The 23,074-nt window shown below is 37.0% G+C and overlaps 1 protein-coding gene across 4 annotated transcripts in view; it reads left to right on the top strand.

The window, feature by feature from the left end:
• CDKAL1 (CDK5 regulatory subunit associated protein 1 like 1) overlaps positions 1 to 23,074 on the top strand; it is a 378,840-nt gene that overhangs the window by 149,206 nt on the left and 206,560 nt on the right. For all 4 annotated transcript variants that reach the window (XM_053971531.1, XM_053971541.1, XM_053971551.1 and 1 more), the window contains one exon: positions 21,857 to 21,960. In XM_053971531.1, coding sequence (XP_053827506.1) covers positions 21,857 to 21,960 — 104 coding nt within the window. The remainder of the gene's footprint in view (positions 1 to 21,856; positions 21,961 to 23,074) is intronic.

Below are 23,074 nucleotides of genomic sequence, written 5' to 3'. Positions count from 1 at the left end.
AAACCTGGGAAAATTGTATTGTTTATAATAAAGAGGTGATCAATCAGTGTGGCTCGCATTCTGATTTTACCAGCTTGTTGATCTTTTAGTCGTTTCTGTTCTGTGTGTCTATCCTGCTTCTGTGTCCCCATTGCTGAGAATGTCCTTGCCCACTGTGCTTCCTCATGCAGAAAAGTGATGTGTTTTACAAGGTAGTTTCCTTCAGTAGCTTATGCAGACAGGTAATTTAAGAAAGCAGGAAGGAAAGTAAGTGGATTGGACCAGAAAAGGACCTCCTGAGTAGCTTGATTTCTGTTTTCTGCAGCTCATTTTGTGGCATGGATTTGCACCTCCTTCAGTGCCAGAACCTCCATCTGCTGGTGCAGCTTGCAGGGGTTAATTGCTCATGGAAATCAACAGCTGAGGGCAGGAGGAGGAGGTAACCCTTTCTCTCTCTTGGTGGAGGTACTTGTGGTCCTCCTCATCCCACAGAAGTATCAGGCCTAGTCATCTTCATGGGACTGTCTGGAGTTTAGTATGATAAGTTCCCTTCTGCTATGGGAAGGTGGAAGCTGTTGATACCTTCAGTTCCTCCTCCCATTGCCTATGGTATTTTTGCCATCTGTGTTGAGCTGTATTATACAAAATTGCTTTGATTAATAGTGAATATGATGCAGATGTTTTGCAGATCCCTCTAGAGTAAATGTCTGCTACCATGCTAACCTTGAAAGGAAGATGATCTTGAATTCAAGATGATCCCTCACAAAAAAGGAAGATGTTTATTAAATACCTATAATAAATATATAATAAGGATAGAAAATTTTCACTAAGTATTTGCTTGTAAGAAACAATTTTTTCTCTTATGCTTTTAGACTGTTGTTTCTCAGCTTTGTACATACCTTCATGATTTCTGCCACCATTACTCTCTTTATAATGCTACTTCTTTCTCATTTTTGGAGTCTTCACTGCTTGAACTCACTTCTTTGAATTTCAGTTCTATCTCTGGGATTTCAAGTACAGAAGTTGTGAAACCCCTTAGCTATAGGATCTGAATTTCTCTGATGTCATGCTGTCTTTTTCAATGACAAAGGAATCATGAACTGGGCTCATGTATGGATGGATTAGAGCATGATCCTCTGCCAAGAGCAATTCTGAGAGAAAAAAAAAAAAAAAAGAGTGTTCAAGGAGTCTTTAAAGGACTTTTCTCATTAGTACGTCAAATATCTGTAGTCATGACATCATTTGTGGTATGACTGAAAATCTCATACTCATTTCTCAGGTTGTATTTTTCATTACTGTTGTTTAATGCTGTTAGAATGGCTCTAGGAGAAGCATGTGTTCAATGAACAGCATGCATGTTCTCCTTTCCAATAAATGCTTGGCCAGTCCCTCATTAAGTTTGCTGGCATATGACACCTAAGAATTATTCCTGTAAATAGGTGTTTCTTTGGCTTTCTTCTGCTATTCAGAATGACATACTCTGGCAATTTCATACTAGATTTTAATACTGCCTGTATTATAATGTAATGGAACACATATATTTGATTTCCCTGTTGTTATGATGATGGATTTTGTGCCAGTTGCTTCAATGGTGCTATTTGATGATGTCAAAGTAAAATGACATCTAAATCTGCATTGTCCATTTGGCTTTTCTCATAAGTCATACGCAGTTTTCATGCAGTGAGGTTTTTCAGTGGCATCAGAAGGTACATGTTGGTAAAGTTCTTTGCCATAGGCAAAAATCATTATGACATTGTTTGTACACACTGAGCACTACTGGCCTGGAAATCTTTCTGTTCAGTGTTTTGTTTCATGCTACTTTGTGAGCTCTCAGTTTGTGAAAAATGCTGTGGTTAAATACATGTAATACAGCTATTTTTTCTGGGTCATGAAAACTTCCTCTTTCAAATCTACTGAATTACTTCTGCATCGAGTTAAAAGAAAATAGTTTGTTTTGATTGTTTCCATTTTTGCACATTTGCTTCCCCTGGGTTATTTCCTTCCAGCCCCACAGAACTGAACTGCATAGTGCCACCATGAGTTTAAAATTTGCATCAGACCTTCTCCTTATACATTTTTATATAATTCCTTTTGCTTTTGTACATCTCATCTTGAGAAAATTTGCTATTTCACAGTTCATTTACGAGACTTAGTAAGACTCAAAACTTGCCAGAAATCACTGTGCAATTCTCTAAACTCTAGTATACCACACAACTTGTAAGTCAGTGAGAAAAACAGCGGTAATCACATGCTCCAACTGCGTCATCTTGTTAAAACTTTGGGCAGCTCCAGGCATTTTTGTGCTCCTCTGTCACTAGGTGGCTTCCCACAGTTCTGTGCAGTTCTTTGACTCTCTTAACCCAAAAGGAAGATCACCAGAATTTAACACAATCCCCAGTTTTCAACTTAAACTATGTGGGGGAAAGGCTAAGAGTCGTGGGGGAACACCAAGCTTGATTTTGCTTTGTGTAACTATGATATGCAGTTTCCTGCACTTTCAGCTCAATCCTTTCAATGCCACATTCCTGATTATTTCGAAGGCTGATTCAGAAGATGAGACAGCTTTAACATCCTGGAACCTGATTACAGGTTAGCACAGAGTATTGTAAGGCGACTTCCTGCCTGCCTCTTTGGCAAATGCTTACTCGCAGAAGTGGTTTTGGATCGCACAACAAGCTGCATTTTGTAGTCTGTCTGGGAAGAGATTGTTCTGAAGTTGTTTGCAATTTCATATAGCCATAATTCTGACATCACTATGCTCTCTGAGGTTGGAGAGAAATTCCTCCCTGTTGAGCAGAGCATTCATCTGTGTCCCTTTTCTTAATGCCCATATTTGTATTTCCTAAGGGAAATCTGGACAAAATACTGAGAACCACTTTATTCATTTATCAGATTACAGTAAAGACTGGGAAGAAAGCTCCTATGTCAAACTTACAATTGATACTGTGTTTTCTTTAGTCACAATTTTTCATATTAAAAATCCCCCAAACTGGAAAAACAAGACATGCACTAGAGAATCCATTGTTTTTCAAAAATACTGTCTTGCTGAATGTTAGTATGAGAAATGCCTGAGCTTTTATGTACTCATAGTTCTCGGTGGTTTAGTGGTCTGTTTTTTAAAGTGTTGTACAGCCTAAGTGTTTAAAGCTAAGTGCTCATGCCTTTGCCTTTACTGCTCATCAGCACAATCATGTAACTTCTAGTTGCCTAATAATAAAACCAACTTATTTTGCTGTCATCACTATGACATCTTAAATGTCACAAAAAATGAAAGCATCTTGTCAAAGGGTCTGACTGAAGTGTCTCTTGTGTCCTTTCAGGTCAAGGTGGATTTTCTTTTTGGAGACCTGAGAGGGAAATGTGTTAAGGGAGGTGTCAGAATAAGAATCAGATTTGGGAAATGTCTTGAATTTGTTCTTAGAATTGACCTAGAGAGAATTTTAATGGAAAAGGAGTTTTCCATGAACAAGATTTTTGAGCTTCAAAAAAAACCAAAAACAAAACAAAAAAAAACCCACAACCGATTATTTTGCATTACCTATCAAGTACACAAAAGCATGTGTTTATGATAATCTCATTGACATGTATGAATTTGTAGGATTTGAAAATAGGGAGGAATAGGGCATTTAAACTGTGATCATATGTATGGAACATAAGAGCAAAATCACTGAGAAAAGGTACTTTAAAAAAAATCCAAGCAAATAATAAATGAAAAGTCAAATATTGAGATTGTACTTGGAAGATAACAGGTGGCATAAAATCCAATGTAACGTGTTCTAAGATTATTAATATTATTTCAAATGTTTTGTGTTGGATAGTATCTTTATATGACTTATTTATATGGAAAAGAAAAAAAATAGCACTCTTTAATTCTGATATTTATGCTAAAGTTCAAATAAGCTGTGAATTTTGAACTTATTGGATTATATGACCCTTATTTTTTAGATAATTTACATTATCTCTGTTATTTCTTTATCTGTTAATGTTATTGAAGAGTCTCAAAATTTGTGTATTTTCTGTATTATTATTCTTGACTGTCATTATTTAAAAAGATCAAATACCTGATTGCAAAAACAAGTTACACTGAATAGAGTAATAGTTTTATTTGTGCTTCAGATACTAAAAAATGTAGGATGTTTAGCACAGATCTCTGTGTTCCTTCTCCTTTTGCTTTTACTGCAAGACGCATCTTATGAGACTGAGTGTTTACACCAAGGATAAATAAATTTAAAAGAGGCACTTGAAGAGTCCCCTATCCCCAGTTGTGCAATTTAGGCAATAAATGGTAAATTTTTGTGGATGTGCAAAATTTTTTTCCAACAAGGAGTCTTAACAAAAACCTGTTGAAATATTTGCTTTAAATTTTCTTTTGACTAGTTGTTTTAGGTTTTTTTTTCCATCGTACCAAAATGAATCATATCTAACAAATCACATGTGTTTTCACTAACGAACTACTGCTACAAATGAGATTGATTTCCTGAGTTTGAGGTCTCTTCTGGATCATCTCTTTCTGGGCAAGTTGCTGCTTTAGAAACTGAGGGTACTCAGCAGATCATGAAAAATGCTGAGATGTTTCTGGACTCTTCTGCTGCAGAGATCAGTGTAACAGTACTGTGCTAATTCAGGGGGGCTTGCAATGTCAGGGCACACAAAAGCTAGTTTACTTTCTCTGTCAGCAGGATACCAATTATGGGAGTGTGTGGAAAACCATGTCTGTTTTGTGTTTTTACCTAGAAGATATTTGGGCTTTTTTTCAAGTAGAGAAATACAAATGCAGAAGTGAAGATTTGAGAAGTGGCTGGAGTCGGTTCTACCCCAACTATTAATAGTTGTGGTTGTGATTGATTAACTGAACTGGATAATTCCCTGACTAGACAAGATCTTTCACATGGTCCTTCTCTCTTGATAGAGATCACCCATTAGTTCCCTTGTTCAAGTTGTCATCCTTGTTTTCCTTTAGACCAGACTCAATTGAGAGGAAAAAAAAGGTGGCAAAATGAGATCTTAGATCCATATTTGGACTGTAGTAAAAGGTAGTTGTATAACTTCTTTCAGCATGCTAGTTCTGCTGAGGAGTGTGGAGTGAGGCTTGTACAAGTGTTCTGTATTCCCTTCTGCTCTGATGTATAGCAAGAAGTACAGGAGGCTTCAGTCAAGTGCTTCTCAACTACTGTGTCTAGAAAATTAGGATCAGATGTTTCTCTCTATCCCTATGAAGTGTACTGGTAGATGAAGCTCCCCAAAGTAAAAGTTTACATCAGTATGTCAGGTGTTCGATGGAGCTCCTGACTTGTGTTTGAATAAACCATCTTTCCAGACATGAAAGGTCTATATGGAATGAGCCTAAATTTGACAGTTATAGTTAGCAGTGTAACATTAAGTCATGTATATCATCATGTGAAGGAGACAGCTCTTTAGACCTCTGTTTAATCTGTTCTTTTTCCTTTGGTTTATTTACATCTTCAGGGACTCATCTTGTCCTGTATAGCAAGAATGCGAATCCAAAAGAAATAGTCCTGGCATGATGAAAGCGGAACTTTGTGTGTGATTCTCGTTAATGTCCTTTCTTGCAGACACAACTGCAAGTCTGAAAGCCGCTGCTTTCCTGTTTGCATATCATTCCCCAGGAGTCAAGAAACCAGAGTGCCTGTTGGTGGGATTGTGTCAGTGTTACTTAAAACAGGCTTTATCCTTACAAATGGAGTTTAGTTGTCTGGCTTTTTTGGAGCAGTGAGAAATTTTCTCTGATGCTGCCATATTTGGTTTTGACTTCAGGGTAAAGACCTCTTGAAGAGGTGATGGTAAATGAAAATTTATTGTTAAATTTTTTTACCTCTTTTGATGATTAATTGTAATGATTAATTTCTCTTTTCAGAATTACTGTTGGTTGACCATTTTAGGGAGATTCTTAGTTTACATTAGGAGTGGTAGGGGACTCTTAAGTCTTTACTCTGTATCTTGAATACACTAAATAAAAGTGAAGAAAGAAGCCTAAAAGAACATGTTATGCTGCTGGGAATATGGTTAACAGCTTTGCTTCTGAAACTTAATATCACCACTGACAACATCATATATATTTAGTAAAACACAAAACTGACAGCAAGGTCAGGCCTAAAATATGAAACTCTGTGCCATGCATCTCCTTACCTTGAGTTTAAAATGGGCAAACCACATTTTTAAGGCTTCTTTCCCCAAAAAAAGAGTTCTTGATAAACATGAGCCAGCAAAGGTGACCGACAGCCTACCAGGCTGCACTGAGCAGAGTGTCTCCAGAGAGTGGAGGGAGATGATCCTTCTGCTCTGCCCAGCCCTCAGGGAACACACCCGGGGTACTGAGTCAAGGCTGGAGCTCTCTGATAGAGAGAGATAAAGAGAGACTGGAATAGGCCCAGTGGAATGGTTGTGAAGGTGAGCTTTTCTGTCTATGCTTGGATGTGCCTAATGAGGACAGGGTCAGGCTGTTCTTAGTATTCTTCAGAGACAGAACAAAAGGTAGGGGGCACAAATTGAAATATAATAAATTTTATTTAAACATATGAAAAAGCTGCTTTTACAGAGGAGGTGATTGAACTCTGGCAGAGGTTGCCCAGAGGTTGTGGAGTGTCCATCTTTAGGGATAATCAAAAGCCACCTGGACACACTGTGGTTGCTGCTGCTTTGAGCAGTGAGGACTTGCACCTGATGATCTCCAGAGGTCCCTTCCCACCTCAACCACTCTGTGATTCTGGGAAATTTTAAATAAACAGCAACAGGAAAACTCATGAGGATTTAGATACAAGCACTATGCATAATAATGGACTTGCTTAATGCTGATGGAGACCCTTACTCCAGAGATAAATGTTGTGGTTTCACACTTTAGAAAGTAATACCCTAAAGTAAGGGTTTCTTGTCCCATGCAGAATGCATCCTCATTTCCTGACTTAAAAGAATTTCCTGTGCAATCCTGTAGGCCTGGTCAGCCTCAGGAAAGAAGAACTCATATTTCCAAATTGCTTGCCTGCTAGGCAGAATGAAATATTCCCACTGGAAATATACACCCCAAGCTTCTGTCTCTGTAATTTAACATGTTGCATTTCATCAGTTAGGTTTACAACAAGAGCTCAATGCTTTTTAAAGAAAAAATATTTTTTCTGAATTTATCCTTCAAATATATGTTTTTTTATTTTTCTATGTAGAATTTTGATTTTAGGGTCTATTTTCCACATACTGGATGAGATGTAAGGTTTTAGCTCTTTTTTTTTTTTTAGGAGTTTTGTTGATGGACTTTTGAAAGGGAGGTATTAAAGCAAAGGTCAAGTACAAAATTGTCACTCATCACATGCTTATCTAGCTTATTTTTAAACTAATACACAAGTGTCTAAGTATCACATGCTCTTTCTTGCATTGCAGACTGGTGCCAGTCCTGGTGTCTTTTTTGTTTTTAAGAGATAAATGTCTAGTGGTTTTTGTTTGCAGTGACTATGGTTTGTGAGTCATGTATGTCATATAATGTTGCTTTGTTTCTGAAGTTTAATCGTTTTGCAGAAGGTAGATGGAATCTCCACATTTTAACTTGGTATTAGGCTGAAAACTGCAGCTGGGGAATGTTTACTCAACGGTTTGTTTAGTCATTCACATTCCTCTTTTCTAACAGTTTGGTTTAGATCATTTGTTAAAGAGCTTAAAGAAGAGCTCCCTTTATTATTGGTGCAGATGAGTTTTTTTTCTGCAAGTTACAGTTTTTAGCTGATTTTCTAAAATTTATTTTTCCTTTACAAAACTATCTATCAGTTACTTTTAAAAATTTTAAGTATGGGTAAAATAGTGTAGTGATTTATAACTAGTCAAATACATATTGAAACTTTTGTCTTTTGCTTTAGATATAGTATAATTCTTCAGAAAAATAAAATGTAATAACTTTTGAGATACTGTTTTTAATTTACCATTTAGGAATAGTCTAGAGGACAGTTTTGTGCAATAGAGAGAAAATATTAGTAGAGGTTAGCCTATTTATGGAAGTATCAACATCCTTAGGAAAGCTCAGCTTGTGTGTTCACCAAGCACACTATAACCATGTAAATAACCTTTGATTCCGACTAAAGGGTTAGAACTGATGTCTTCTCTAGGCTTGGCCATTTTGCTTGAACAGAAGGAGCAGGATAATGTTGTGCTTGTTGGCTTGTGTTGGCAGTTTGTAGGTTTGCAGGGTGTCTTGCAATATCTGCAGCTGGTCTCAGTAGTGTTTTCTAGACATGTTAAAATCCTAATCCAGCATTTCTTTCTGTGGGAGCAGTGAATGTACTCCATGTTTAGAGACACATGTATGTGAAAGCACCAAAAAAGCTTCTACAAGCTTGTTTGTTGTAGGTTCCTTTCTCCTGTAAACGTTTCACTCACTCACTATACAACTCCTGCATCTGTGCTGCAAGTCAAGCTGCTGCAGACACTTTTTAAGCAGTTAATATGTAACACAGTCATTCTTTGTGGTTCAGACAGCTGCTGAACTTACTGCTGAGACTATAATAGGAATTTTCATCCTTGAACATAACTAGGCCTTCTTCCTGTATTGCTGGTTCATTCCAGCAACTTACATATTTTTGAGTGTTGTTTCCTTGAGTGTAGTGTCAAATATAGGAGTGAAGCCATACCTCTTAATAAAACAAAAGTCAGTTAAACAAAATAGGGAGTTACAATCACAGAATGGTTTGGGTTGGAAGGGACCTTGAGGATCACCTTGGTCCCCCCCTCCCGGTGTCCTCAGGGACAACTTCCACTAGACCAGGTTGCCCATTCAAGCTGGCCTTGAACACTCCAGGATGTGGAGCATCCCGACCTTTCCTGGGAGCCTGTTCCAGTGCGCCACCACCCTCACAGTGAAGAATTTCATCCTTATATCTAATCTAAAACCTACTTTTTTCAGTTTGATTTATGTATATTCCTTTAAATGGCACTTACTGCTAGTTAGGTCTCAAAGGTAATATTGCTCTACCTATCTCCACTTAAAACTTTGGTCTGTGCTGTCCTCCTGCTCTTCTTTCTTTAGGAGTTCAGGATTTATGATATGTCTTATGCATACGTGAAATATTTTATGAATGTTGTTGAATATTGTATGCTCAATTATTTTCTTATGCAAACAATATGTGGGGAAAAGTAACATTCTCTTTTGAAGTGAAATTATGACAGTAATACCATAAATACTCAGTAAATACAGTGGCTTTAATTTTAGTCTAGAGGAGCTGAATGGCTTGATTTTCCAAAGGAATACTCCTCTGTGAAGCAAAGCTTAGAGACCTATCTCCATCATGTCTTGTGAGACTGGAAAGTTTAATTCTATAGTTAGCATAAAGTGCCTTAGACATGAGCACACACAACAGCTTACTGCACATCTTCTCACTGGGAGCTTTTCTTTTTTGTTTATGCAATACATTCAGGTTCATTCCCTTCCTCACCCCCCATTCTTTTCTTTTACGTGTGGTAAAGGTGTGTTTGCAGAAGAGAGTTTAGGTTTTTTGGGATGAATTCAAGTTGAGTGATTCAGAAGTTAAAATATGGCCAGATGTAACTCACAACAAAACTGATAAATTTATCCTTTTGTTTTTGGTAAGACTTATTTACATTTTGGGTTGATATGAACATTTCAAAGGAATATGGAGAGGCACAAATATACTTCTCCATTCATGGAACTAAATTATGGGCACACATCTGCTCACACTCATACATGTGGACACAAACATAAACCTGGAGCAGCAGAAATCCTTGGTCTCTAGGAAGGAAGAGTGTTTTTGTGAGGTTCCAGCGTCTCAAAGAGATGAGATCAGCTGTGGTGCAGCTTGTTCCAGTACTTGGTGGCTGTCATGGTACAATACTTCCTTCGCTCTGATGGTATTTTCCTGTTTTATAACTTGTGTCCATTGCTTCTAATCCTGAGACTTTGAACCTCCAACAACACCCTGGCTGTGCCTTCACTGTATGCTCCCATCATCTGTTTGTAGACAGCAGTAGGAGCTCCTCATCCCAACAAGGAACAAGACAGTTTTCTTCACGAGGTTCCTGTTAGCACCTTTCTCCAGGCTATTGATGTCCCTCTGAATAGCAAACTCGCCTTCCAGCATGTGAAGTAATCCCCCCAACTCCACTTTTAGATTTGCTGCAGATATATTACATCCCTTCACCTATATTGCTAATAAAGTTGGGAGATTGGAGTATCCCCAGCATCAGTCAGTCCCTGAAGATCACCAGTCACCAGTTAGACTTCGCACTGCTCACCGCATCCCAACAGTCCAGCCCATTTTTAATCCACTCTGCTGAACACTTATTCAATCCATATCGCAGAAGTTTGACTTTACAGATTATAGAGGAGCCTTGCAAGTTAAAAATAATTTAAAGAATCAAGTTTCATGACATCCCCAGTCTTCCCCATCCCACCAGGTCAGTCACCACCTCTTTGTAGAAGGCAAGGCCAGTTCATGCCTTTCTTCAGACAACTCAGCCTCTCAAGGAAAATGTCTATTTAACCCATGTCTATAAAAGCACATAAACATCTTGTAGGACGATGTCATCAACCGTATTTGTGAAAGCAGGGGAGTAACTGGTTTGTATTCCTTGCTAAATCAGCTTGTTGGGTCTGTTCAGCAGCCCATAGGCACATCCTGCAAAACTCCCTATCATTGAAAAGGCTGTGTCTTTTAAAGAACTTGGTTGAAGCTGAAAAAATAGTTCAAGTCAGCCATTGCAAAGAAAATGTTGTAGCCGGATGGAGATCTGGAAATATGAAAAAAGCATCAATTTGAGTATTGACTAAGGCCTGTAAACAACTGAATTGCTGAGCTACTTTGTGTTTTGTCTGTCCATTCCTTTTAATTGTTAAGTCTTGCTTTGGATGACTAGAGCTGCCTGTTGTGTATTTTCCAGCCTGTAATGTCTAGAAGGGTATTTAGACCCTGCATCCCCAAGAGGTTCTGTGGCTGGTTTTTAATGCTCTGATTTATGCATTTAGTGCTTCAGTAATAGTCTTTCTGATTTTCTTTTAAATGACTGACCGTAACAATCTGAGTTGCAATGGAAGTTTCGAGGCAAAAAAAAAAGTCATCTTAAGTCTAAAGCTCGTTGTCCATCTTAGTGCTTTACAAAAAAAAAAACCAAAAAACTAGCAAATTATGGTTTCTGTCAGAGCTGGCAGCAGTTGAACTGGAAGAAAAATACTACAGACTTGAGTAGTTAAAGAGGAAATCAAAGCATACAAACACTGGCCAACGAGCTTGGAAGAATGTCAGACCATTCCAGTCACTGGGACATGAGGACACTGCAGGAGAGTTACAAGCATACAGGTTACCAAATGGAAGATAAGATGAACAAGTTAAAAAAATGGCAGGGGAAAAATCACTGGAAAGTAGAATAAAAGATATGAGGAATTATTAGAATGGGAGAATTTTAGAGTAGTAAAGCAGATGGAGGAGGTGATGATCATTAGTAATGAAAAACTAAAGTTTCATGGTTTTCTGCACTGTCACTAGTTTAAAAGTCTGCAACATTCAAAGAATAACATTACAAAATAATGAAAATAAAATAATTCATAACTGTTTGTTAAGTAAGAAAGTTATGTCCATGATCGGATTGACTCAGCTCTGTAAATGTGCAAAAAGGGGATTAATTTGCTTCTGAAAATTCCTTTGGAGACTCTTAAAGGCAAACATAAGGGCCTTGGTTTAAATTTCCATTTTTAAAAGAAATCAGTCTATGCATCTTTTAAGAAAATCTATTTAAATCAGTCCATTAAATTGCTTGGGAAATCTGTGATTTAGGATTGGGAAATTAGTGTTGAAATGTGTGGTATTCTTTCATTTTACATTGACAAAATAATACATATGGAGGGATATGTATTTGAAGCATGTATGTATCTACTGCTGCACAGACACTTTTATTTCCTGGCAAGAATAACAATTTTACTGCAAGACAGAAATGACATTTAGGAGCAAGAGCATAGTATTAATTGCTTAGATCCTTGTCCACATTGGAGTTTCTAACAGTCCTACTGATACCACAACCAGTAGGACATTTTGGGGCAGAAAGCTTTGTGTGGATGCAATCATTCGGAAGGGGTCTTTCTAATGATGTGTGAAAGATGGGCTGGAAATAAATCCCCATAGACCGATGTCTATAGAGCAGGTATTTGTTTACTGCAGTGCTGGTGGTGAGGGGGATATCTACACCTGACTCACCCACCATTGTCAAGTGCTGCGGTGTATTTATACAGTAAATATTGCTTAGTGTCACTATGTCACTACAACATCATCATGTAGGCTCCAGAACTAATTTACATTGTATGATCTCATGGTTATAAGTTCTTTTGCACTGTGCTTGCATCTCCCCAGTTTGGGGGTCGTCAGGGGTCTTTGATGCAGGCTTCCAAAGTGTTCGTCATAGCTGAACTTTTCAACTTTGTCTTCAGAATATGCACAGTTATGGTGTTCCTTTGTCTGTCTGTTCTTAACTGGTCTAAATTCTTAATTTTGTATCTAATTGGCTTTGCACCTGCCAATTTTTCATTAGTACTATACTTATCTATCTCTAAAGCTATCCACCTGGTGAGTTTTTTTTTTTTTTTTTTTGTCTATTCAGCATTAAGCAACTAGTTAACCATATTATATTATATATTATATTGTATAAAAAGTTATTTATATCAGGTTATATAGGTAAAAAAGGCTATGATTCAGGTTATATTGATATCAGGTTATATAGATATATAAAAATGATGGTTTAGGTTATCTTGATATCAGGTTATATTAATATCTTAAAACTCAAGCTATATAAGCACCTTGTAACTCTGACTTAAGTTACAATTGGTGAGTTTGTTTTTATTATGCAGTTATTTCCATTATTTTACCCAGACAATTCAGATCCAGTTTCCCACAGACATTTTACAAATGCTTTTTTGGAAATTGGTCTGATGGCAATCTCAGATAAAGTCTAAATTAAGCCTGGTAGTTTTAGTGCTGCTGAAATGTAACTTCCCTCCCCCCCCGCCCTCACAGGATGTTTTGACCAGTACAAAAACAATACCTTTTATCCCATGAATCTGTGTGGTACCTGCTGTATGTTACAGAATTAACTGCAGCCTAATGTTTCCTGTGAGATTTCACCACTCTAAAAGGGTCTGTCCCAAAAGCCATTCAGGAAGTAAAAACAATAGCTCTTGTCACAGGCAGTGGTCTACTTTTCAGCCATGTTTTCTGTGGGGTGAATAATGTTTCCCTGCTAATGTTGTGAAGATGCATGGTAAATGAAGTGGATTCATTATAGGACACCTGACTCCCTTTAGCCTCATTCCTGAAACAGAACTTTAAATGTGCTCATTATACACACCCACACCCCTAAAATTCATAATTTTAATTTAAATAGTAGTATTTCGTTAAAAACATGGAAAACTTGATTTTTAAAAGGTTTTGAAATTGTTCATTACTATCCCAATTATGTTTTGCAGCACATTCTGTGTAAGTTTTGCTAAGTCATCTTCCCCCCAGTAGAGTATTTTAAATACAATTATACTATTTGTTGCTTTAAATACTAAGGCAGTTGTCAAGTCACAGCCCCCTGCAACTTTATAAATTAAAGCAAGTCTCCAAGAATTCTGTCCTCAGAGGTCATTTTCCAGCCACTACTGTTCATTAGGACGATCTGAGAGTAACAGTTCCTCATGCGTGATGATAAAGTGATGTTGAGCTGTTCTACTGCTGCGTCTCTGGGATTAGCTATGAGCAGATTTCTAAGAAAGTATCTTTTTTATCTGAGATTTTTCTGCCATAGCTTTTCATTTCTATCCCCTTCATTACTGCTGTTTGACTGAGACCAGGAGTCATCATCTTCTAAATATTATTGCTGTTTATGAAGTGCTGAAAAAATTGATGACTTGTACTTACAACGCCATGGCATTTTCTGCTCCATGCAACCACAGAACCTCATTTATCTACCTGTGCTGTTTTAGCTGAGTTGCTTTCTTGATATTAATGCCTGTCTTAATCTGCCCCCAGACTGATTTCTACATAGCCACACAGCTATCTGGAAATACCTATAAAATAAGTTACATCTCTATGAATCACAGGGCTTTAGATTGAATTGTATAGAAAAAAAATGCAGTTTCCAGTAAGCATCAAGCACTGCACTGTTTTGGGTCAGGATGGGGAATACAGATGTGTGCACCTTAGCAATGGGATGTTTTATCTTGTAATATCAATTTAGAATGCCTTAATACATTAATTCAGTTGCAAAACTGTGTGGCCAGAGTAACTAATCAACAAGTTCTTTACACAAACACTGAAAAGTGCCATTGATGCACTTGATGTTAAGTCATTTGCTTTGAAGTCAGCAAGGTGAATGTAGGTGATATAACTACACAGCTGTGACCTTTGAATCACCTGCACTTGACTGTAGGAATTCAATTTCAGAAAATGCAAATATTTAAAGTATGAAATTAAATCATATTATGGCTTATCAAACCAATGGAGCTGCCTTCTCTCCAAATTCCTTTTGATTAGTAACTAGTGAGATATTACCAAATAAAACACTGGCTTCAAAGATCTTTAGAAGAAGAAAATTTAATGCACTTTCTTGCCATTTTGCAGAGCATGGCATGGGTAGCAGAATTAAAAAACAGCATCTCATGGTGGCATCCTAGTTTGAGAAAAATGTGTGCAGTCCCATGTGTTGTATAATATTGCTTGAAGGGTCATACTATTTTCTACTAAAACTCTTTTGAGAGACTTTTTAGGCTGGCATTGCAGTTTCAGAGGACTTTTATCACAGCATATCTCTAAAATACTTGGCTACTAAGATAAGTTCAGACAAGTCCTGTTCTTATCATATAAAAAATGTTGTAACCTCAAGTGCATGTGTGTACCTGTGGCTGGTGTCCAAGCTCAGTCTGAACAAGCTGGGATACCAGAAACTGTATTTCTGTAATAATGTGGTTTTGCTGCTTAGACTAATTAGCCTTCAATGAGAAATTGCTTGCCACTGTTTCAAAAGTATTTTAAATCCTGAATATTTTTAAAGTGAAAACAACCTCCCATACCCCAAATATTTGTCAGGAAGTTATATTCCCCATCATTGTGGGTTGAAAAGCTTTATTGTAAAGTGTGCAAACTTCAAGAAAAAGAACAGTTTCTGGAAAACAATTCAGGCATATTAGGCACGCTCCCCATTTTTTTTTTTTTGTTTTTTTTTGGGTTTTTTTTTTTTTTGTTTTTTTTTTGTTTGTTTTTTTTTTGTGTTTTTTTTTTTTTTTTTTTTTTTTTGTTTTTTTTTTTGTTTCCTGTGAACAACTTTTTTTTTTTTTCCCCTGATCCATTACAGTGATGCTTGAGGGAATTTAGATATTTTGGAAGTAAAAGTAGACTTTGTAGAGGTTCAATGCGAAGAAGTATTACTGGCATTTAATTCTACAAATACAGTATGATATTTAACTATAAGTATAGTGTCAGTGTTGTTAGGTTTTCAAAACTTGGTGTTCTAAGCAGAAAAACATTTGTAGAATTCTACTAGCTTTTGATGAATAATTTGTGACTAGTATCCATCTTTTCACCGCTGGCAGTAGGTATTTTGTGTATTTCTTCTGCTCAGTCAAGCCTGCAAAGGGAGTTTTCTCTGTATTCACACTACAGCACCTTTTTGTCAAAATTACGTTTGATAGAAACTGTAAAAGTATCTTTTAAAAGCATAAATTTCTTCTCTAACCTGTATTTTGAAGCAAGCAAATGATGTTCCCCTTTCAGGAAAACCATAGTTTTAATACAAAATATTCTTGGCCTGGAGCTATTGAGACCACCTGAGGAAGGCTGGTGGTAGGTGCAGAGAAATGGTGTGGGAGACAGTGATGAGCACTTTCCATGTTTGTACTGATGTAATGTGCAGTGGCACCGCCATACTGGCAGATTTTTTTTTTTTTTTAAATAGGGCAAACTTCATAAAATTTTGAATATGTATAGTTAGTCAGATCTCATAAGGGCAAATATTAGTGTTTAGTGTGAGTTATGATTAATTATTTTATGCAAATTGCCAGTTTGGTACACCACCTCAGGAGCAAGCAAGATTTTACCATATTAATCCAGATATTGAGGGAACACTTCCCCAAGACTAACCACCTGCAGAGTAGCAAGAGTAGCAGAGATCTTCTATCATATTATATATATATATATATATATAATTGCAGCATCAAGACCATCTTGCTCACAGATGTATGGTCTTGATCAATCACTTTCAATTTGAGTGACACATGCACTAATGGCTCATCACACGCTGTAATTGATCTGTTTTCTGATCCTTGAATGAAAGATATTTTATATTTTTCATATCTGAGGGTGGAATCTTGTCTTGACTAAACTTAATGGCATAAGCCCCATTAAGAGGAACCAGCATTTTTTTCCTCATGTCTGCACTCTCATGCTCGTCTGCTGCTGAAATCCACTGAAGGAAAGTCTTTATTTGTCTGCTGTGTCATAAGCATTCTTACGCATGATTAGTTCCATCTGTAAAGGGGAGACTTCCATGTTAAGTGTGTGTTTTATGAGGAATATTACTGTTTTGAAAATGAAGCGTTGGATTAGTATAATGTACAGCATGAGCACATACTAGCTAAACATTGTAAAGACCTCTGTTACCTATATCTACAAGAAAATTTTAGGCACTTTACCAAAATATTGATGGTGCTCAGTTTTCGTAGCATGTTTGGAAAATTTTTTAATTAGCCATATGGTAGTAATTTATCTGTGGATAATACTTTATCTTGCTGTGAATAGTTCTGTGTATTGGGCACATAGCTGATTAAAGGTTAATAATTCAAAGCAGAAGGTTAATAATTCAAAGTACCTTAATCAGTTTAGTATGTTGGAAAACCAGGACTCAGTGTTTTTTTTTTCTGGAATCACTATAAAATTTAGCCAAAACATATTGGCAATTACAAATACAATGATCATTAATTACTATTTTCTACAAATGTCTGTGATTTCTTTGTGCAAAAAAAAAAAGGCTTTGACCTGCATTAATACAAACTAACATTTACAAACCAGCTATAAATGATTCAAGAATGCTCCCAGTAGAACACAAAACAAATACTCTTTTGCAAGTACTGGCTTGGCTGTTTAGTCCTGTGTATTTGAGCTACAGCTGTGGGAAAGGCTAGTTTTTAAGGAGATGTTGGTTTTAGGTGATCCACTTGGTGGTGGATGCCCCTTAGTAAGAGGCAGTGTTCAGGTTCTCAGAGTTCCCAAAAGCCTTTTTACACTTGATTGTCTGTGGTCTGAGTATGTGGCAGCATGGACATATGAGTAATTTATTATGCTGGAAACTTGGAAAGGAGGCTGGCTTACTAGGGAAGAAACCACTACAGATCATTGATTATACTTATGGTTTGTTTTAAATTTCTGTTTTCAAGAATTGGTAATTCTTATATCTATGAAAAGTGCTTAGTTCAGCATTTTTACAAGTAGTTTAAATCTGCATCCTTTTGTTGGTCAGTTGTAGACCAGAAGCTTATTTCCTTTTCCAAGTTGCTATTAACAAATACAGTACAAACAGGATGTAGAAGTTTTGTCTCCTTTAGTTTGCTTTCTAAAACTGATTCTTTTTTATGTTACATCTAAGTCTGTCTCTTTCTGGTTTTGTTATATCATCTCTTTCAGTACCAAAAAAGCAAAAAACTAAATAATTTAGACGTGTCCAATTTTTTTTTTTTTTATAGTAGGAGTAAGTTAATTACCACAGCAAAACTTGAAAAAAGTCTGCGTCCAAGTACCAACTTTCAGCTTCTACCCCAAAATAAATCAACAAACCCTCTGAAGTTGTACTTAAAGACCATAGTGATAAATGTCTTGGAAACAATACCACATAGTACAGTGAATATTTGGAAAATATAATATTGTGAAAGTATTGGCAAATATCATAATAATACTGTGAATATTTGGAAAATTTCTTCTTCTTCTTTATTTGTGCATCTTTCTCCACATTTCCATGCTATCTTTATGACAGAGTTTACGGAAGTACCATAGAAGGGCTGCTGTTACTGCATTTTTTCAGGTAGCACAGTCTTGTAGGACAAGAGCATTGATTGAAAATGTGAAAATTATGCTCAAGGTTTGGAGATTAATAATTTCAGTATTTGGCACTGTTGCATAGTACTTAACACTTGTAGTGTTTACTGTTTTTTCTGTAAAGCTTTTCAAATATGTCTACCCCAATCCAGAGCAAAATACACAGTAAGGAATGTATATGATTTATGTATAAATATATAAGGAGAGGAGAGAAAGAGGTGACATGGTGTATTTTATAGATGCACTATACATGATAAGGGAACAGAGAAATTCTATGTATATAGCATAAATTATCCTTTTTACTCTACCTCAACACCACTTTAGATTTTAGATCTATTTAGATTTATTACACAGGAGTAAGTTTAGAAGTTTTTTTTTTAATAATATACTAATATTACAGTTTTTATCAATCTTAGGATGAATTGACACACTTGAAGGTCTACAAAAAGCATTGTCTTCATTCAGGGTTACAGTTCAAGGCAACAAAAAATTAGTGATAAAGTTTTTGTTGGAACTCTTAAGGCAGAATTTGCAAATTTAAAGAAATTATGAAAGTTGTTGTTGTGTTTTCTCTGTGTTGTTTTTTTTTCCCCAAATCCGAGCTTAAATTTGAATCCAGTAAATTTACTTTATCTCAAGAGAAAAAATCTTGGTGCATCCCTTTGTTACTGTTGACTGACAGAATTCTCTTCTGTGAGTGAAAAAGCCAGTATTAAAGTAACCTCCTGTTCAAGGGGCAGGATTGTTGTAGAAACATCTCTTCTTGACCTGAGAAGTTTGACAAAATAGCTGGTAATTTTATTTTCTTGGGGAATACAAAGGTTAGTGTAGTAAAAAGGTTAGTACATAATATCACACCTTTTGTGTTTTGGCTCCAATATTAATTCTGAAACAGATTTAATGTTTCCTTGACTGATCCATAATGCTTTTTCTCTGTGTAGCTGTGTGGAAAAAGGCTGGTTTAGCTGAATGAATTATGTGGAGGGAGAGGAGTGTGACAGTGGTATGTCGGGATGGGAGCTTGAAATGAAGTGTTGGGCTGAATGGAGAGTTGTGCTTTAAAGTAAACTAACAAAAAAGAAAATTGAGAAAAGAAAAAAAAAAGGAGGAAGACATGCTTTGCATAAGCGGAGCATGGAGAGAAAGAAGTACCCATGGGCTTTGATTGAAAGCCATTTATGGCACACTTTAGATGACCGTGACCTAGAAGAAAAACATTTTCATTTGCTGTGTAGGTTACACAGACAAAGTATAAACCAACTATCTGCTTACACTTTCTGGATTTCAAGTGCTACCTTTTAAACATGCTTCAGATCAGTTGTAATGAAAGGCTTTTGATTTGCAGAAGAAAGGTGAGATACATCTGATGAATTAGTTGTGTTTGGATGGCAATGAATCACTTATTTGGAGCAGGTTGTAAAGATTCGGATTTAGGATTTCTTTCTATTTTTACTAGCCAATTGAATATTTTACTGGCAACCTTTTTCATATACATTTTTAGTTAATAGAACAGTTTGATTGCAGCTCTTAAGCAGTATATTTTAGTTTTCTGATCTGAGGTGAATGCTAAAATCTGATGTGTTGGTCTGATAGGCCCAACAAATAATAGACATATCCAGAGAGAATCACAAACTACCTAAATGTTCTCTTGCAGAACTTAAGATTCTGTTGAATGGAGAAGGTCTTGGGGCTGAAGGATGTGCAGTGGCAGAAGGGCGACTGAGCAAATGTTCTGGGCAGTGTTCTGCCCTTCCTGAACCCCTGCTTATGCAAATGAAGCAGAACTAACATGCGAGGGGAGTTTTTGTGAAGAAAAACCTTTGGAGTTTGCAAAGCACTAATCACCTTGTCATGGAGATGCCATACATCATAATTGAAGACAAGATATATCCAAGTAGTAAACACAATCTTGGGGCTGGTGACTTCATCAGAACCTACCCGGTGCTATCTTTGCCTTTCTGGTATTGATTTGAAAGTTCTATGGTATTAGTTCCAACTGTGCTGTAGTTGGAACATTTGCCTTTTCTGGTACCTAAATGTTTTCTTGTCCTGTTTAATATCTTTATTGATGAGGGGATCAAGTGCATGCTCAGTAAGTCTGCAGACGACACTAAAGTTGGGCTGGGGTGTAGATCTGCTGGAGGGTAGGAAGAGTCTGCAGAGGGAGCTGAACAGGCTGGGTTGATGGGTAAAGGCCAGCCATAGGAATTTCAAAAAGGCCAAATGCTGGGTCCTGCACTTGGATCACAACAGGCTGGGGGAAGAGTGGACAGAACACTGTCCTGTGGAAAAGCACCTGGGGATGCTGGTTCACAGTGGCTGAACATGAGCCAGCAGTGTCCAGGTGGCCAAGAACGCCAGTGTACCCTGTCCTGTATCAGCAATAGCATGGCCAGCAGGACCAGGGCAGTGATTATCCCCCTATATGCAGCACTGTTGAGGACACACCTTGAATCCTGGGCTCAGTTGTGGACTTCTCACTTCAAGGAGGAGATTGAGGGGCAGGAGCATGTCCAGAGAAGGGCAATGGAGCTGGGGAAGGGTCTGGAGCACAAGTCTGATGAGGAGCAGCTGAGGGAGCTGGGGATGTTTAGCCTGGAGAAAAGGAGGCTCAGGGGAGGACTTATCACCCTGTAGAGATGCCTGAAAGGAGGCTGTAGCCAAGTGGAGGTCTCTTGCCAGGCAACCAGTGATAGGGCAAGAGGAAATGGCCTCAAGCTGTGCCAGGGGAGGTTGAAGATGGACATCAGGAAGAACGTCTTCACTGAAAGTGTGGCCAGGCATTGAAACAGGCTGCCCTGGGAAGTGGTAGAGTCTCTATTCTTGGAAGTGTTCAAGAAATGAATGTAGCACTTAGTGCTGTGGTTTGTTTGATGCAGTGGTGATTGGTCAAATGTTGGACTTGATGATCTTGGAGGTCTCTTTCAGCCTTAAAGATTGTATGATTTTATGAAGCTGTGGCCTTTTTATTGTGAAAATGGACAGAATTCATGGTATTCTAGTAAGCATGAACAATATAAATATTTATAATGAGTTTTTTGATACTCTGTAAGGTTTTTTAGGGCTTAGGTTTAAATGCCTTAACTTATTAAAAGCTAGAGCAATATCAGCTCTAAAAAGGGGAGTAGGGAAAAAAAAGCACAACAGGCTTACGATGAGAGGTAGTTTTTGTTGGTTTTGGTCTTTCCGTCCTTGTATTCTGAATTAGTCTTTAGTATATTGTCAGGTAAATTAAAAGCAATCACATTATTCCTTCCTTTTCTTGTAGGAGTTTTCATTAGTCCTCAGTCTTTTGTGCCAAACTTTGTGTCTTTCTAGTTGGTGATTCTGTCTTCATTGCATTGTTTGTTCTATTTATACAAGCCAAAGGAAAGCTAGAAAAATTAATTGAAAGGTCTTTTCAAATGTGCACACTTTGAAAAATCTACTTTCAGTCTTTCAGGACTTTTTACCTTTACTTTCTTGTTCAGGTTGGGTTTTTTATATAATAGAGTGATCGAAAAACTGGAGATTGATCTTTAGTGATAAAAAATTATTGACCCAATTATACCTTTCTCAAAAATATTTAAATTCCCACTCAGGTTTTGTATGTGGTTCCTACTGTTTGTTTTTCAAACTTTCATATAAATATGAAAGATACTTTAAGAAGTTAGGATAGCAAAACGTTTTTCAAACTATTCCACTGATTTAAAAATGGAATAGTACTATTTTCTGATCATAGATATAAAAACTCATTTTTCCAGAGGTACTTAATAAATCTAGCTGTGCATATAAAGGCTTTCCTGGCTAGAAACTGAGTATTTTCATTTTCTGAACAGGTGTCTCAATGCATGTACCTACTGTAAAACTAAGCATGCCAGAGGAGATCTAGCAAGTTATCCTATTGAAGAACTGGTGGACAGAGCCAAGCAGTCTTTTCAAGGTAAGGAATTTTATCTCTACAATAAAAGTCAGCCACTGAAGCGTCTCTGGGCTTACCTTCACACATAATGATTGGGGTACAATATGACTCTGTGGTTATTAATAGTCATAGCTGTGTCTCGTGGTGTCTTTGTGGTAGAAAGCCATGCTTTTGTTATAGTCTACACCACTATTTGCAAAATGCAGTCTTTTAAGGAGTATTTTATTTTGATTTTGTATTGTTCAAGTGAAGTTCTGCGCGTGGATCTTTTGGAGGTGATGTGGAAATGGTAAAATTTGGTCATTTTACTTTATCTCTGATTTCTTAAAGAAGGTGATAGAAACCTTTTTTCATTCAGCTATGAAAATTTAATGAGCCTCCCAAGGATTCTTAAATCCTATTCAGCAATACATTGCTTTTGCTGGTAATTGATTTAGTGGAGATATTCTGGGGTGTTTCTGAGACCCATACAAACCTTTTAACTTCAGTAGGATATTTGTTGTGTCACATGGATTCCATCAAATACTAAGTTTTTCCTGCAGTACACTATGGAAAGCTTTAGGCAGATACTGGACCTAAGGCTAGTATCTGCCTAAAGCTCTTGTATTTGTGTTAGTTACGATAGCTTTATTGTATCTTAGTATTTGTTCTTTATATCTAAATTTTACCTGTGTTTCAAAAATACAGATTTTCAAATTATGCCAGTATTCATTGTAAAGGCACAGGTGGTGTTTATTATATTTGTGTGCCATTTTGAAGGACTGAAATGTGCATTAAAAATACTCAGGTAATTCTGGTGTAACGGCTCCTTCCATCTTTGTGTGGAATACTTTGAATCAAAAGGAGTAAATGCAACATTTGATGTCTTATCTTCTCTGGATTCACAGACAATACATCCCCTGGGCTCCGCTTACGGCTCTGAGAGTTGCAAATGTTCTAGTAAGAAGTCTCCAATGGCTGAAAGTGTTTTTGAATCTATCCTTATTTAGGGATCCATAATGAACCTTACTTAGGCCTGTGATAAACTTTTGTCTATTCCTATCAGTTGTGTTCAAGGAAGACCCTTTTTCCTAATCAAAGCCCATGTTGACAAATTCTAAGTTCTACACACAGAAAGTTCTCGCTTAGGGTTGCA

This window comes from Vidua macroura, chromosome 1, assembly GCF_024509145.1.
Source record: "Vidua macroura isolate BioBank_ID:100142 chromosome 1, ASM2450914v1, whole genome shotgun sequence".
NCBI classification, from domain to species: Eukaryota; Metazoa; Chordata; class Aves; order Passeriformes; family Viduidae; genus Vidua; species Vidua macroura.
The sequence above is the reverse complement of the archived record's forward strand: the minus strand, read 5'-3'. Positions and strand labels throughout refer to the sequence as shown.